The sequence below is a fragment of the Hemicordylus capensis genome, chromosome 5, assembly GCF_027244095.1.
Source record: "Hemicordylus capensis ecotype Gifberg chromosome 5, rHemCap1.1.pri, whole genome shotgun sequence".
NCBI lineage: Eukaryota > Metazoa > Chordata > Lepidosauria > Squamata > Cordylidae > Hemicordylus > Hemicordylus capensis.
In genome coordinates, this window is record NC_069661.1 from 68,875,089 (window position 1) to 68,889,793 (window position 14,705).

The 14,705-nt window shown below is 42.9% G+C and overlaps 1 protein-coding gene across 1 annotated transcript in view; it reads left to right on the forward strand.

The window, feature by feature from the left end:
- Window positions 1-14,705, forward strand: part of ETFDH (electron transfer flavoprotein dehydrogenase) — a 22,199-nt gene continuing 7,494 nt past the window's right edge. Inside the window, exons 1-8 of the mRNA XM_053255212.1 lie at window positions 1-350; window positions 4,538-4,684; window positions 7,166-7,395; window positions 8,452-8,533; window positions 9,033-9,151; window positions 9,549-9,626; window positions 11,166-11,312; window positions 13,684-13,824. Of these exons, the coding sequence (XP_053111187.1) occupies window positions 317-350; window positions 4,538-4,684; window positions 7,166-7,395; window positions 8,452-8,533; window positions 9,033-9,151; window positions 9,549-9,626; window positions 11,166-11,312; window positions 13,684-13,824 (978 nt within the window). The 5' untranslated portion in view covers window positions 1-316. The remainder of the gene's footprint in view (window positions 351-4,537; window positions 4,685-7,165; window positions 7,396-8,451; window positions 8,534-9,032; window positions 9,152-9,548; window positions 9,627-11,165; window positions 11,313-13,683; window positions 13,825-14,705) is intronic.

Sequence of the window (14,705 nt, forward strand, 5' to 3'; positions counted from 1 at the left end):
AATCGTCAACCTGTCAACCTTCTCTCAGTGCATACTGGGAACTATAGTTTTTATGAAGTTTCCCTTTGGTGGACGCTCCCATTCCCCAACGTGTACTTCAATGTGAATTTGTGGGCGTGAGTGAATGCTGCTGCCAGAGAACAGAAGGACTATGGAGCTTTAGCTGGGAGTTTGCAGTGGGCAGAGGAAGTGGGGCCGTCTGAAACAACAAGGAAGCCCAGGACGAAAAAGCAAGGGAGGCTGCTCTTCGTTACTGCGAAGGGTTTCCTTTTCCTGCGAAGGGTTTCACCCTTCTCTCTTTCTGTGCCTAAGCAGTATGCTGTTCCCTGCCTGCAACGTTTCCCGACAAGGTAAAGTACAAGTACATCTAGATTTTGCTTTCAGGCAGGTTGTTGCGGGGAAACTATGAGAAAGAGAAGAAGTTGGAGATACAAACACTGAGTTAAACAACAGCAACTCGTTCTGAATATTTGTATATTCTATATGTACGTAACTAAAACATCGTGATAGAAATTCCTCTCTGTCCCCTTTTTTGGCTTAATAAATATCAGTATGAAATCTTTATACAAGAGTTATTCAGCCTGAACTCTAAATTAAATCTTGGGTTAAAAGAAGGAAAGGTCCTTAATTTCTCTCTCTCCGCTCCCTCTTTCTTTCCCTACATTTCTTTCCCTTAACTCCCACGAGAGGGGTAGGGGTGACACCCTAGGCTTCCTGCTATTTAGAGGGGGATGGAGATGGCCCAATTAATCACTTCCCTTCTCTAGAAGATTTAGAGGACTAAGTTGGCAGATGTCAGAGGTTTAGCCCAGGCGGTTGTGGTTTGTGTGTATGGAAAGTGCGGGAAGAGAGAAGTAGTCAAGAACTGTCAACATGTATATATGCACCAGCCACGTTTGCTCTGTGATGAGTTTGGTTTTGAATCTCATTGGACAAGTCGAGGAAGAGGAGAAGCTGTGACCTTAGTGTTGCAAACAAAGGCCATGAGAATGACAAGGAAGGAACGGGAAAGAAAGCTCTGGTGGGATGGGCTGAGTGCTGGCCTACAGCAAGTGTGTATTAGTTTTCTAAATCTATCCCACTGGCATAGGTCTCTACTTCCAGGCACGTGTTTCTCCCTCTGCTGGTCAGAAGTAAAACTAGGGGAAAGGTGATCGTGGAAGAGCTTTTACAAAACAGATTTGTTTGGACAGAGATCAGTCCTTTTCTGGAGAGGAGATCCTTAAAGGTCTTGCCCCTGTTTATGTACAAAGGAGCAAAATATTTTGTGAAAATTAGGAACAGATTTGACATAGGCAAAAAGGTTCAAGTGAGAAGAGAGATTCTGTACCTGCTGTACCTTTTGGTCTGTTTCTCTTATTGCTTTTACTGCTCAGTTCTAATCAGCAGGTACTCAGTGGAGGAGGGGCTTTACTATGTATAAGATATAGTTTAAACAAATAGATTTCTTTAACAACTACAGCAACAACAGAATCCTGTGTTGCACTTGTAAAGGAAGTACTGCAGTACTTTACAGTATTGGGGCTTTTTATTTTATTTGTGTTATAGACAATTATTTTTAGAACCTTTCTACAAATGCTAACTTGGCAAAGAGGCACCTATTAACGTGGTGATTCTCTTTATTTAGAAGGAGGAGAGTAACTGGCCTTATCCACCCCCAGCATGGTACCTCCAGTGACTGTTGCTGGTGTCTACCTTATGTTTTTTAAGATTGTGAGCATTTGGGGACAGGGATCCATCTTATTTATTTATTATTTCTCTGTGTAAACTGCCCTGAGCCATTTTTGGAAGGGCGGTATAGAAATCGAATGAATGAATAAATAAATAAATTTTGTTGCATACAAATAATGGTGACCAGTTCAAACATACCTGCAACATTGAAAGCATAAAGCAATGGATTCAGAGGTCAGGCTTTTGAAAACAAGAGCTGGTTTATTTGTAAAATGCAGAGGCACCCTGTAAAATGTGGTGGCAACCTTGGTGCAATTGTGGTTGTGCAAAGAGTGATGGCAACTTGGTGATGAGGGTAAGCAAATGAATCCTAGTAGTTGGTAGGTTGGAGAGCCAGCGTGGTGTAGTGGTTAGAGTGCTGGACTAGGACCGGGGAGACCTGAGTTCAAATCCCCATTCAGCCATGTTACTAGCTGGGTGACTCTGGGCCAGTCACTTCTCTCTCAGCCTAACCTACTTCACAGGGTTGTTGTGAGGAGAAACTCAAGTATGTAGTACACCGCACTGGGCTCCTTGGAGGAAGAGCGGGATATAAATGTAAAAATAATAACAACAACATTGGCAGAGAGATGAGAGACAGGGAAAAGAGAGCACCATAGTTAGCTTCAATATCTGTCTTTCATCTGCTGTTTCATAAGCAATGTAAAAATGAATGACTTCTACTAGGGAAGATTTGGGCGGGGGGCACCACTTTTCACCATTTCAAAAGTGGCAGACAAGAATCCCAGGCAACCAGGTGTTTGCAGCCAGCCCATGTAGGGAATGGCCCAGCCTCAGTGGCTCAGAGATCTTGCTCTGAAATGCAGAGGACTGCCTTGAAGTTTAGCACAGGGATTGGCCCATGGCAGGTCCATGCAGAGAGGAACTCAAAAGACTCTTTATTCAAGGAGTGTCCATGGCAGTCCTCTGCAGTTCTCCCCACAACAGGCCCACACAAGGAATGCTCAGGGTTCTGGACCCCATGTCCAGTGTTCCAGCTTATGGACTCAACAGCCCAATGACTTAGCTTAGGGGACTGAATATGGTCACATAGGTGAGCGCTAAACCAGGGGCCCCCTCTCTGAAATAGAAGGCGGCGTGTGCCACCCAGCTCAGATGATAAAGACTTTAGCAACTGAGGTTAAAGAGCAGAGGACTTTTTTTAGGGGGGTCCCCTCTGCAAAGCCTTTCTCAAAGGTGAGAAAACATAGAAATATAAAGGGGAAGGTTCCAGTACAGGATCTTGGAGAAGCTGTTGGTGTGATACTGGCATTCACCAAATTACAAATAAAGCTCTTAAACATATTGCATTAAAAGGGCTCTATTGTGGCAAATCAACTGTTTTGAGACTTGATCTTGACAAGATTGTGGCATGTGCACTCTCTGCTTCCCAGTAGTATTTGTTTTTGAAGGGTTTTTTTGCTGGGTAAAGAACTCTGGCTTCATTAAGAATGCACAAAACTGGGGGTGGGGGCGAAAAAGCATGACCTATTCTTGAGTAGTATTTGCTCCAGTTCAGGATTTGCATGACACCACTGTTTGATCCAAAGAGAGACTAACTGCCCTCACAGCAATATTTAGATCAGGGTAGGCTGTTGGCAACACAGGTACATAGAAGCGGCCTTATTCTGAGTCGAACCATTGGTCCATCTAGCTCGTTATTGTATATGCTCTGACTGGCAGCAGCAGTCCGGGGTTTCAGGCATGGGTCTTTCTCACCCCTACCTGGAAATGACAGAGGTTGAGCCTAGGACCTTCTAAAGGCAAAGAAGATGCTCTGCTACTGCGCTACAGCCCTTATCCCATCCCATTGGCCATATACAATGAGTGGCTGTAGTAGGACTCTGAAATTTGGTCTTCTGGGCTCATTCTGCTAGCATTCTGTTGACTGCAACTGATGTCTTGCTGGTGAAGCTCTAAGAAGATTGCTTGAGACCTAGTGACTTGGGCATAAGGCTAGAAGCAAGGTAAAAGCCACATTGCATACATACAGCTCTAATCAGATGTCATGGGCACCAGTTCTTAGGCAGGATAGGCTGATCTCCTCTGTACACTGGACCTGGGAGATCCTGGGAATCTCTACTTCCTCCCAAGCAAGAAGCTATCTAAAATAGGTCTGGAGTTATGTAAAGTGTGCCATCAAGTCCATTTCCATTTCTGGCGGCAACAGAGCCCTGTGGTTGTCTTTGGTAGAATACTGGAGGGGTTTACCATTGCCTCCTCCTGCACAGTATGAGATGATGCCTTTCAGCATCTTCCTATATCACTGCTGCCCGATATAGTACCAGCAGGGATTCAAACCAGCAACCTTCTGCTTGTTAGTCAAGCATTTCCCAACTGTGCCACTTAAGGTGACTCCATGGAGGGAAGTGAAACCCAAGAACAGATCCAACCGGTTTCTTCCACTTAGCGGATTTTAAATCAGTTTGACTCTAATGGCTGTGGATTGCATCAGGCTTTCACGTTGTATGTGGCTATCGCTTTCTCTGGATTGCTGCTAATCTGCTCCAAGTAGAGTTGCCTGGGGTTCTGCAGATATTGGAAGCTACAAGGCATCAGTAGAAGCTGGGATGAGGTGAGGTTGCTGTTGGATTATCTCCAGTTTGAAACAGCATTGGATGCCTGACAGGCAGATGGAAAACAGGAATGAGAGTTGACAGGAGGCCCATGTTCATGTGTCTCTAACCTCTACCAAAAGCTGCCTGCATTTTTGTAAGTCTTCAGTGTACATATAGGCCCTCTGAACAGAATAGCAGAATGCTTGTGCCTTTGTCAAAGCTACAGAGCTAAAGTAAAATTAGTCACAAAACCATTTTGTTTCCAACAGCACACCGTTGGTTGTATGCTTTGAAATTGGCAAAAGAAAGTGGCTTCCTGCCCGTGTGTGTAGCAAGATGGGCTGCTTCTGCCCCAGTGCCTCGTATCACCACTCACTATACCATTCACTCCCGGGACAAAGACAAACGATGGGAAGGTAAGTGTCAAATGTTTCAGTACAATGTATTTGTAGAATGACCAGGCTTGTACATAGCTACTGACCTGTGGTGAGTCACCTATAGATGAACAGGCAGCAGATACAGGTTTTTGTCCCCTTGTAGGGCTCTACCTTGGGTATAGTCCTACAAGGGGCGGGGGGGCCCTGTATTTTCTACCTTAAGTACAGTATAAGTGAGCAGGTGGACTTGCTGTATTTTCTTATGATAATACTAGTAATTTTAAGCCCGTTATAATAACGGGCGCTAGCCTTTTTCCCCCCCTTTATGAGTACTTCATCTCTCTCCTTTTTTTTTTTTTTTGGTCACCTGACTATCTGTCTCTCTCTTTGTCTCTTTCTCTCTTTCTCTTTGTTTTTGTTTTCCTCCACCCTTTTTCCCCCCCTTTAAGCGTTCTTCATCTCTTTTCCTCTGGTTTTGTGTTTGTGTGTGTCCTGGTTTTTTATTTTTATTTTTACCTGACTGTTTGTCTCTTTCTCTCTTTATCTTTGTCTTCCGCCATCCTTCCGCCATCCTTTGTCTTCCGCCATCCTTCCGCCATCATCAGTCGGGTGATCTTTAAACATAATCAGAGCAGGAGAGAGGAGCTCGCTAGCAGAGCTCCTCTCTCTGCAAAGCCTCTTCCCAAACTGGCGCTTTGGGCGCAAAGGACGCCTATGGCGTCCATTGCGTCCATAGCGGCAGTATGGGCAGAGGCTTTGCACAGAGAGGAGCTCTGTTTGCGAGCTCCTCTCTCCTTCTCTGAATATGCATTTTTCCCAGTAAGGAGGACTCGGGCATCTGGGAGGGTGGGTGGGTGGTTGGCGGCGGCAGCTGCGGTGGCAATTTCATGGGCCAATTTGGCCCTTAATCATGTGGGGCGTGTGTGCCCCCGCCCCCCGAGTGCGGCCACCAGCGGGCCCAGTCCTTCCCTGTCCGCCCCGTGGCTACCGCCACCTCTTGCTGTGGTCGCGGCCGCCATCGGGGCCAGTTGCCCCGCCGCAGCTGTCGTCGCCTCACTGTTGCCGCGGCGGCCGCTGCCATCAAGGCCAGTCCGCCCTGCCGCCGCCTCACCCGCACTCTTGCCGCCGTGGCGGCTGCTGCCATCGGGGCCAGTCGCCCCGCCACGGCCACGGCTCCGCCGCCGCCTCGCCCGCACTCTCCTCCTGGCGCGGCCGCCGCCGCCTCACCTACACTCTCGCCACCGTGGCGGCCGCCGCCATCAGGGCCAGTCGCCCTGCCGCCGCCACCGCCACCTCTGGCCGAGACCGCGGCTCCACCGCCGCCTCGCCTGCACTCTTCTCCTGGCGTTGGCGGCGGCCACTTCTCCTGGGCCGCCGCTTCTCCTCCTCCAACATGGCCGCCTGTGTCTGGGCGGCCATATCTTTTTCGGCGGTTCTGAGCATGCGCTCTGCGCATGCTCAGAACCACCGAAAAAGACACAGGCAGCACGGCCGCACACTTTAGCTTTTTATGATATAGGATGTAAATCTATATTTGTGTTGCAGCTAAATGTAGTAACTTTGTAAGGGGGTGCAGAGACAGTCTTGTGGTAGCCAGCATGATTTGTCCCCTTTGCTAAGCAGGATTTGCCTTTGTTTGCATTTGGATGGGTGACTACATGTGAGCACTGTTTCGTGTAAGATATTCCCCTAGGGCAGGGCTGCTCAAATGTGGCCCTCCTGCAGATATTGGCCTACAACTCCCATAATCCCTATCTACTGTGGCTGGGGCTTTTGAGAGTTGTAGTCCAAAAGCAGCTATAGCCCTGCCCAGTAGTAGATCATCTGCTTGCGTGCAGCAAGTCCTAGGTTCAGTCCCTGGCAACCCTAGGTAGGACTGGGAAGATCTTTTTCCTGAAACACTGGAGAGCTATTGCCAGTCAGTGTAGACAATACTGAGCAAGATTGACCAATAGTCTGACTCTGTATAATGCAGCTTCTTATCTTCCTATATATTAATTTATGAATAATTGTATGCACATTGTTTGCATATAAAGATTTTAGTTTGCATTGTGATTGATTTTCCAAAGAGAGAGATTAAGAACCTGGTAGTCCATGGGGCTGTTCTTTAACCACTTCCTTGATGCCTAGAGTTCGGTAGTACATGTGCTGAACATGGACATATGTTCACATTCATCAAAACCAAATAAGTTACCGTGAGTTTTTTAAGTGATTTTGACCAGTTGACTCCCTTGTTCTCCTCCTTTCTGTCCACGTGCTGGATGAGCTGTTTACTTGTATTTAGTGCCATAGCTGGGCTAGCTACCATGTTGCTTTGATTACTTGAGTGGGGTGGTGTCAATAAATGGTCATTTTATCACTCCCTATCAGACCCACGCTTAAAAGGCACTTATGTTCCATATTTGCTTCAATATTCTGTTACCTCAGACTTCAAGCTGGGTGGGACAGTTGACTTTGACAGCAATGGTGTATCTTTGATAGCAATGGTGCATCTGATTCCTTTGTATTGCTCTGTTAAAGGGGTGAGCATGGAAAGATTTGCGGAAGAAGCTGATGTTGTTATAGTTGGAGCAGGGCCCGCAGGTCTCTCTGCGGCAATTCGGCTCAAACAGCTAGCTAGTGAACATGGCAAAGAAATCCGTGTTTGCCTGGTGGAGAAAGGAGCTCAGATTGGAGCGCACATACTTTCTGGGGCTTGCCTTGAACCACGTGCTTTGGAAGAACTTTTTCCAGATTGGAAAGAACGAGGGGTAAGATTGCTTAACTTTTGTGCAGCTAACTTGTTTAGTAGTCTACCTCAATGTTAGTTACCAAGAATGAAAATGACTTGAAAGGAAATTACTAGACGAATTATTTTGTTAACTGCCATGAAACATTGGTAGGAAGCAGTACAGAAATTTATTTATTTATTATTACATCTGTTTCCTCTGAATCTGTGGGCAATAATCATAAGCACTGTAGAGATCAGTAGGATTTTTATTTATTTATTATTATTTATTATTCAAATTTGTACACTGCCCCAAACGTACATCTTTCTGCGGTTAACAATAGCATGAAACAAGATTTATACATATACAAAAACTTAAAACAATTTAACTATTTTTAAAACCCACCCGCAGATTAAAACCTTAACATTTTAAAGAACGGAAAAAGCTTGGGTGAAGAGGTGGGTTTTCAAATGCTTTTTAAAGGACAAGCTTTCATTCTGTTAGATGCTCACTGTGTCAAGCGGTGAGGACTTGCAGTGGAGCTCAAGTGACCTTTTGGAGATTGTTTATGTTCTTGAATTGGGGATTGATGGAAGAGGGAAAGGAGGGTTCCTTCTAGGCTTGCTTCACTTTCTTGGAGTTGTAAGTCAGTCCAGTGTTCCCTCTAACAGGGATTCCCAGATGCTGTTGACTACAACTCCCAGAATCCCCAAGCAAAAGCCATTGCAGCTGGGGATTTTGGCAATTGTAGTCCACAACATCTGGGAATCTCTGTTAGAGGGAACACTTCATGTCACCCTTGAATCCAGTATTCCTTGTAAGAGGGAATCCCAGATGTTGTTGACTACTGCTCCCAGAATCCCTAGCTGCAGTGGACTTTGGCTAAGGATGCTTGTAGTCGTAGTCAAAAACATCTGGGATTTTCTGTTAGAGGGAACACTGCTTGAATCTTCTGTTTTTCTCTTTATTTTTTCTTTTTATGAAACATAAGAATATTGTATGTCTGCTCCAATTTAGTGTGAATCTGTAGGAATCACAATTTTCAATTCTTGAGAAGGGGGTTTGAGTTTTCTTAATATACTTTTTTTTTTTTTACAGGCTCCACTTCATACTTCAGTAACAGAAGATAAATTTGGAATATTAACAAAGAGCTCTAGAATTCCAGTTCCTATTCTTCCAGGTACAGTTTGTGATGAAGAAGAAAAACTTCATATGCAGATCTGTTTGAGCTGTGCTTTCACAAACTACTCTTTCACTTGAGAAAATTAAATATATTGCATATTAGTAACTAAGCAGTATTGCACTAGATTTGTTGTAGTTTATAAGTCAGAGTGTGTGAACATGTGTGTAAATTGCTAGTCAACTGTGGCAAGTTGAACTCTCCTCCACATACCAGAAACCTTTGTAACCTAGAAAGGTGTCAGTTCATTCAGGTCATTTGTTTAACAGGTATAAACACAGAGCAGGCAGTCTTGTAAAATATGTTGTGTTAGTAAGGTTTGGGACTTATTCACAGATAAGTTATAAAAGTAGATCATAAAACATGAGCATAATGTGCTATAAAGTCCCTCCCAGGGACTTTTTTGTATGGGGGCGGGAGGGTATAGAAATGTACTAAACCAATATCAGTAGTGTTGCTTAATGAAATTAGCTGTGATATATTTCTTCTTCTTAACTAGGCCTTCCAATGACTAATCATGGGAATTACATAGTTCGCTTAGGACACTTTGTGAGCTGGCTGGGTGAACAAGCAGAAGCGCTGGGTGTTGAAATATACCCAGGCTATGCAGCAGCTGAGGTAATGGGGCAGCTATTGCCATTTGATGTTTGTGTGCTTGTCTGCTGAACTAGCTGTAAATTTCATGAGATTCCTAAAATGGTTGAAAACCCGAATCTGCAACTGGTTTGAGACCGCATTGATTGACTAAGTGCCATCAAGTTGGTGTCAACTCTTAGCGACCACATAGATAGATTCTCTCCAGGTTGAGACCACATCATCACTAACAATTCCGCTGCCTCATGTTGTTTGCAGAGTTGTACCCTTTGCATTTTTTCTTCATGTGCTTCTAGGATATATGATACAGACATCAAACTAGAAGTAATAACGTATTTATTAGGTACCTACATCTGAGCACTGTACAAAACATAAAATCACATGACTTAGCCTGAAGACTCGTATGTTCATGTTTCCACAGGTTCTTTTCCATGAAGATGGCAGTGTAAAAGGGGTTGCCACCAACGATGTTGGAATCCAAAAGGATGGGGGACCTAAGGTATGGGCTAGTTTACTTTTTAAGAAATTAAGGTTTTTAATCTTTTAGCTCCTCGTAAAGTGGTTATTGTAAAAGTGTGGTTATGTGCAAGAAAATACGAATATGCTAAATCTTTATTTACTGCTTTTCAACAAAAGTTCCCAAAGTGGTTTACATAGATATAAATAAATAAATAAAATGGCTCCCTGTTCCCAAAGGGCTCACAATCTAAAAAAAAGAAACATAAGAGAGACACCCACAAGAGCCACTGGAGGAATGCTGTGCTGGGCATAGATAGGACCTGTTGCTCTCCCCCTGCTAAATAAAGAGAATCGCCACTTTTAAAAGGTGCCTCTTTGCTCAGTTAGCCGGGTAACTGGGTGGTGGTGGTGGTTTTGCAGGTTGTAGAAAGCATTTAAGTAAACAGAGGGTAATATACTTTAAAATGCTTAGGACAAAGTTCCAGAGTTCAGCTCAGCACAAGCTTTGTTCTCATTCTTGTATTACCCAGAGGCTTTATGGGAAGACATTGTTTAAAGAGGAATTTGAAGGACTTCTGGATGTGGCAGCAGGCACTTAACCACAAGGTGCTTTGAAAGTATCAAAACTTTTACTTTATGTAAAAACTTCTGTAAGAAAAAGCAGCGGGGCAGGATCCAGACTAAGTTAGTTGCAACTAAGCCTCATTGAAATAAATGAGGCAAGTTAAACATGACTAACTTGGGCTGGGTCCCACCTAGGGAATGTAGTTTAAGGACTGAAAATCATTCTTCTTTAATACTGCATATAATAAAGAAAGCATTGAACGGTCACACGTTCTTCCTGTTTATTTCTGCCTCCTCTGCTCTGCTACCTCTCCTGTGTCACATTTTAGACTGTAAACTTCTTGGGCAGGGACTTGTCCTCTGTAAAGTGCCATAACCCACTGAAGATGCTATCTAAATAATGCAGTATGCTTTTTAAAAGTATTTTGAGAAAACCAAGATAATGGTGAGAGGTGAGTGTTAGAGCATGCAAAATTATGATGAAAAATCTCATGTTAGCATGGCTTTGACTGATTTGCACTTGGTGCTTCAACTGTATTTGCTCCACTTACAGTAGTGTTTGTAATTCTGAGTGCTATAGCATGAGAGAAGAAGAAATGCATCTCTAAATGGTCTTGGCTTTGCACTGAACAAGTGTCACTGCAGGCAGTGGCCTGTAGTGGACAGGTGTGAAGAAAGCTACAGACCACTTGCAATGACCACAGACTGTTCCCAAGTGTTGGGAGATGCATGTTTCCCCTTCATGCTTTACAGTGTTCACCCCTTTTAGACTCGAGTGTGCATGTGGCAAGTGCACTTGCAGTTTTTCCTACTTGGGTTGGGGCTAAAGAGCTACTGATCAGTTCCCCCGCCCCCCAAATAAGTTTTTCTTAATGCTTATGATCTTTCTACAGTGTAGCACAGCGGAGGCATGTCACACACATTGAGCATCATATTGGGTTATGGTTTCCTTTAAACAATCCCTTCATTTTTTGATCCGTGTGTAATGGCAGAATATGATGATGATTTATTGCAGGCTACATTTGAAAGAGGCTTGGAACTGCACGCCAGAATCACGGTGTTTGCAGAAGGTTGTCATGGACATCTTGCAAAGCAGTTGTACAACAAGTACAACCTGAGGGAAAACTGCCAACCCCAGACCTATGGCATTGGACTTAAGGAGGTAAGTGTGCTATATTATTGATTGTTTATATCACAAGGTTTGCCTTGTGAATCCTGTAATATAGACACATTAGTTATTTCTAAAGAAGTCTTGTGGCATGCATTATACTTGACAATTGCAAATGTAGCCTTGTTTAAATCCTTTCAGTATAGGAGTTGTATGAAGAAATAGGGAAGACTAGCTATTTATCTAGTTTGCTTGACAAGCGGTATCATTGCTTACTGTATTTCCCCTTCATTTGTTTCTTTAGTATCGAGCCTAAAGGAGTTGTGCATTTCTGCTGCCATGTCTTTCCAACATGGCTGCTTGTAATATTCTTGATTTTACAAGTCGATTTCACCATTGCAGCTTGTAGTAGCTCTCTTTATTCTCTATAAAAGTCATGCCATGTTTCTTCTAAAAACAAAAACAAATTATAGTTCTGGGTCCTAATTTTTAAAAAGTCCAGTTGAACCATCATAATTTTTTAGGTTAATATTTAGCCTTAAGACTAATTGACTGTGTCCATGAATGAATGAATAAATAAATAAATAAAGATTGATTGATTGTTAAATTTATATACCGCCTTTCATTAAAGCAATCCCAAGGCGGTTTACAGCAAAAATTTAAACACAAGATGGTAAAAAAGACACAATTAAAATATTAAGTGGGGGGAAAAAATTAAACAAATCTGATTAAAAATTTAAAACAAAAGCATAAATGTAATACAGACTTACTTTATTAAAACTTACTTTATTAAAAGCAATACAAAGAGCAGCAGCAGAGAATCAAATAAATGCCTGGGGAAAAACCAAGATTTTACACTTTTTCTAAAAGCTGTGATGGAGACTGAGGAGCAAATAGCCACCGGGAGAGCATTCCAGAATCTGGGGGCAGCAACAGAGAAGGCCCTGTCCCGCGTGCACGACAACCGAGCCTCCCTCATTGTCAGCACCCGGAGCAGAGCCCCCTCAGATGACCTTGTCAAGTGGGCAGCAACCCTGGGGAGCAGGCAGTCCCTTAGGTATCCTGGGCCCAAACCGTTAAGGGCTTTAAAGGTCAAAACCAGCACCTTGAATTGGATCCGGAAACAAATTGGTAGCCAGTGCAGCTCTTTCAAAATGGGTATGATGTGCTCCTACCGGGCAGCTCCAGATAAAACCCTAGCTGCTGCATTTTGCACTAGCTGCAGTTTCTGGATATTCTTCAAGGGCAGCCCCACGTAGAGCGCGTTATAGTAATCGAGCCTTGAGGTGACTAAGGCATGGGTAACTGTGTCCAGATCTGCCTTCTCGAGAAAGGGACGCAGTTCGCGCACTAGCCAAAGCTATGCAAAGGTACCCCTGGCCACCGCCTCCACCTGAGCTTCCAAAAGCAGAGCCGGGTCCAGTAATACCCCTAAGCTGCGTACTTTCTCCTTCAAGGGAAGTGCAACTCCATCCAGAACTGGCTCAGAACTGTAGCAAGAACTAAGGCACAGCCAAGTTGGAATGATGTTTTGTCAGGTACAAGACATCGAGACTCCCATCTCAGTGTCATGGCTGTTTTGTTTCCTTTTAAGTTAGCTTGTCTTTCATAGTGGAATGGTGGCTAAAGATGTAATTTCAAAACATAGACATTTTGTTCCAAACAAAAATACACCGAGTAATTAGCCTACTGAAAAATGTTTGGGCTGCAGATAGGAATAGATAATTGTATTCAATAGAAAGGCCCAGTTTAATGACCTTATCAAAAAGAAATTACACTTCATTTATTTAGCACATGTATATACAGCCCCATATAAAATCTCTAGGCAGTTTACAAATTAAAACACAACAATTAAATAATATAAAACAAATTAAAATAGCAATCAATAACAGTTTAAAACATTATAAACTAAAAGCCTGATAAAATAAGTACATTTTCAAGAGTCCCTTAAAAACAGCCAGAGATGGGGAGCTTCTGGTTTTCATTTGGAAGTGTGTTTCAGAGCTCTGGGTGACCCTAGAGAAGGCCCAGTTTTGGGTCACCACCAAACGAGCCGCTAGTAACCACAACTGGAGCAGGGTTCATGAAGAAGAAAATACTTTCTTAAATCTTCTGCCTAAAGGATATTCCATGTTCAAAGCTTAGCTGCTGTAGCTTCATTTGATAACAGCCATGCTCACAAACTAATAGGTTATAAATGATACTGCTTTGAGTTTCAAATCATTTTTTAAAAACCTTCTTAATTGTAAGCTAATGCCGCACAAATTTCTTTTTGTAGCATGTGATGTTCTTGTTGCTGCCTATATCATGTCTCATTCTAGGAACTAGAAAACCTATATGCAGTATTCTCACTTTAGTTTAAATTTTGGGAGAAATCTCTGTAGAACTGTATTGGATAATGCTTGGTGGGTTTTTTCTTTTCTAGTTGTGGCTTATTGATGAAAAGAAATGGAAATCAGGAAGAGTAGAGCACACTGTAGGTTGGCCATTGGATAGACATACATATGGAGGATCCTTTCTTTATCATCTTAATGAGGGCGAACCACTAGTAGCCTTAGGGTTTGTGGTAAGTATCATTTGTAATGAAACTTAACATGTCACCTTTTCTTTCTCATTATTAACTTTAATAAGACTGAGAAATATGCATTTGTTAGCAAAGTCAAGCAAGACATTGCACATAATAGCATCTTGGTCTATAAGGTAGCAAGAGACTCGCCTGTGATTTTGATTGCTCCAGGCATGTTCTAGGTACTGTATGTAGACGTTCATAACCTTGGACTAGGTCTACACAGCAGAATGGTGGAAGGATTGTGAGATGGCAGAATGTACAATGTCATTTCAGACTGGGTAGAAGATCAGATTTCTGAATGCTGCCCTATGTTTAGAAGAATTAAAATTCTGTTCACAAAAAACTAGCACTGTTCAACAGGGTGTGTGTTGTGGATTGCCTCTGCTCAGATGACCTCTTGCATCCCAATATTTAGATTAGCTTTAAACTGTATCAGGAAAGGATTGTGTGCAAGGCTCCAATCCAGCAATTACATTGCCAAATCCATGTTCCTGGAGTATTGTAATAACCATTTTAAAAAATTGATGATGATTAAATAATTTAATAATACAAACTTGAGACAAAGTTTCTATTAAGATCCTAGTTTACTTATATGGTTTATAATAAAACATTATAAAACATATAGTGAAAGCAAGCATCAAACAGAACAGAATTGATTACACATGGCATTGATAAGTCTGGTCTTTATACAAGAATAAGCTTATCTACAGCTTATTCTCACAAGCTGTCCCCAAAAGTCAAGCTTGAGGTGCCCTAAGACATCCTGACATCTTTCTGAATCTGTCCCCATTTTTTATCCTAAAAATTGTCATGACTACATTGAAAACCATAAGATCTCTGTGGGGTCCATGGTCACTCACAACTGGATGTTCTGCACC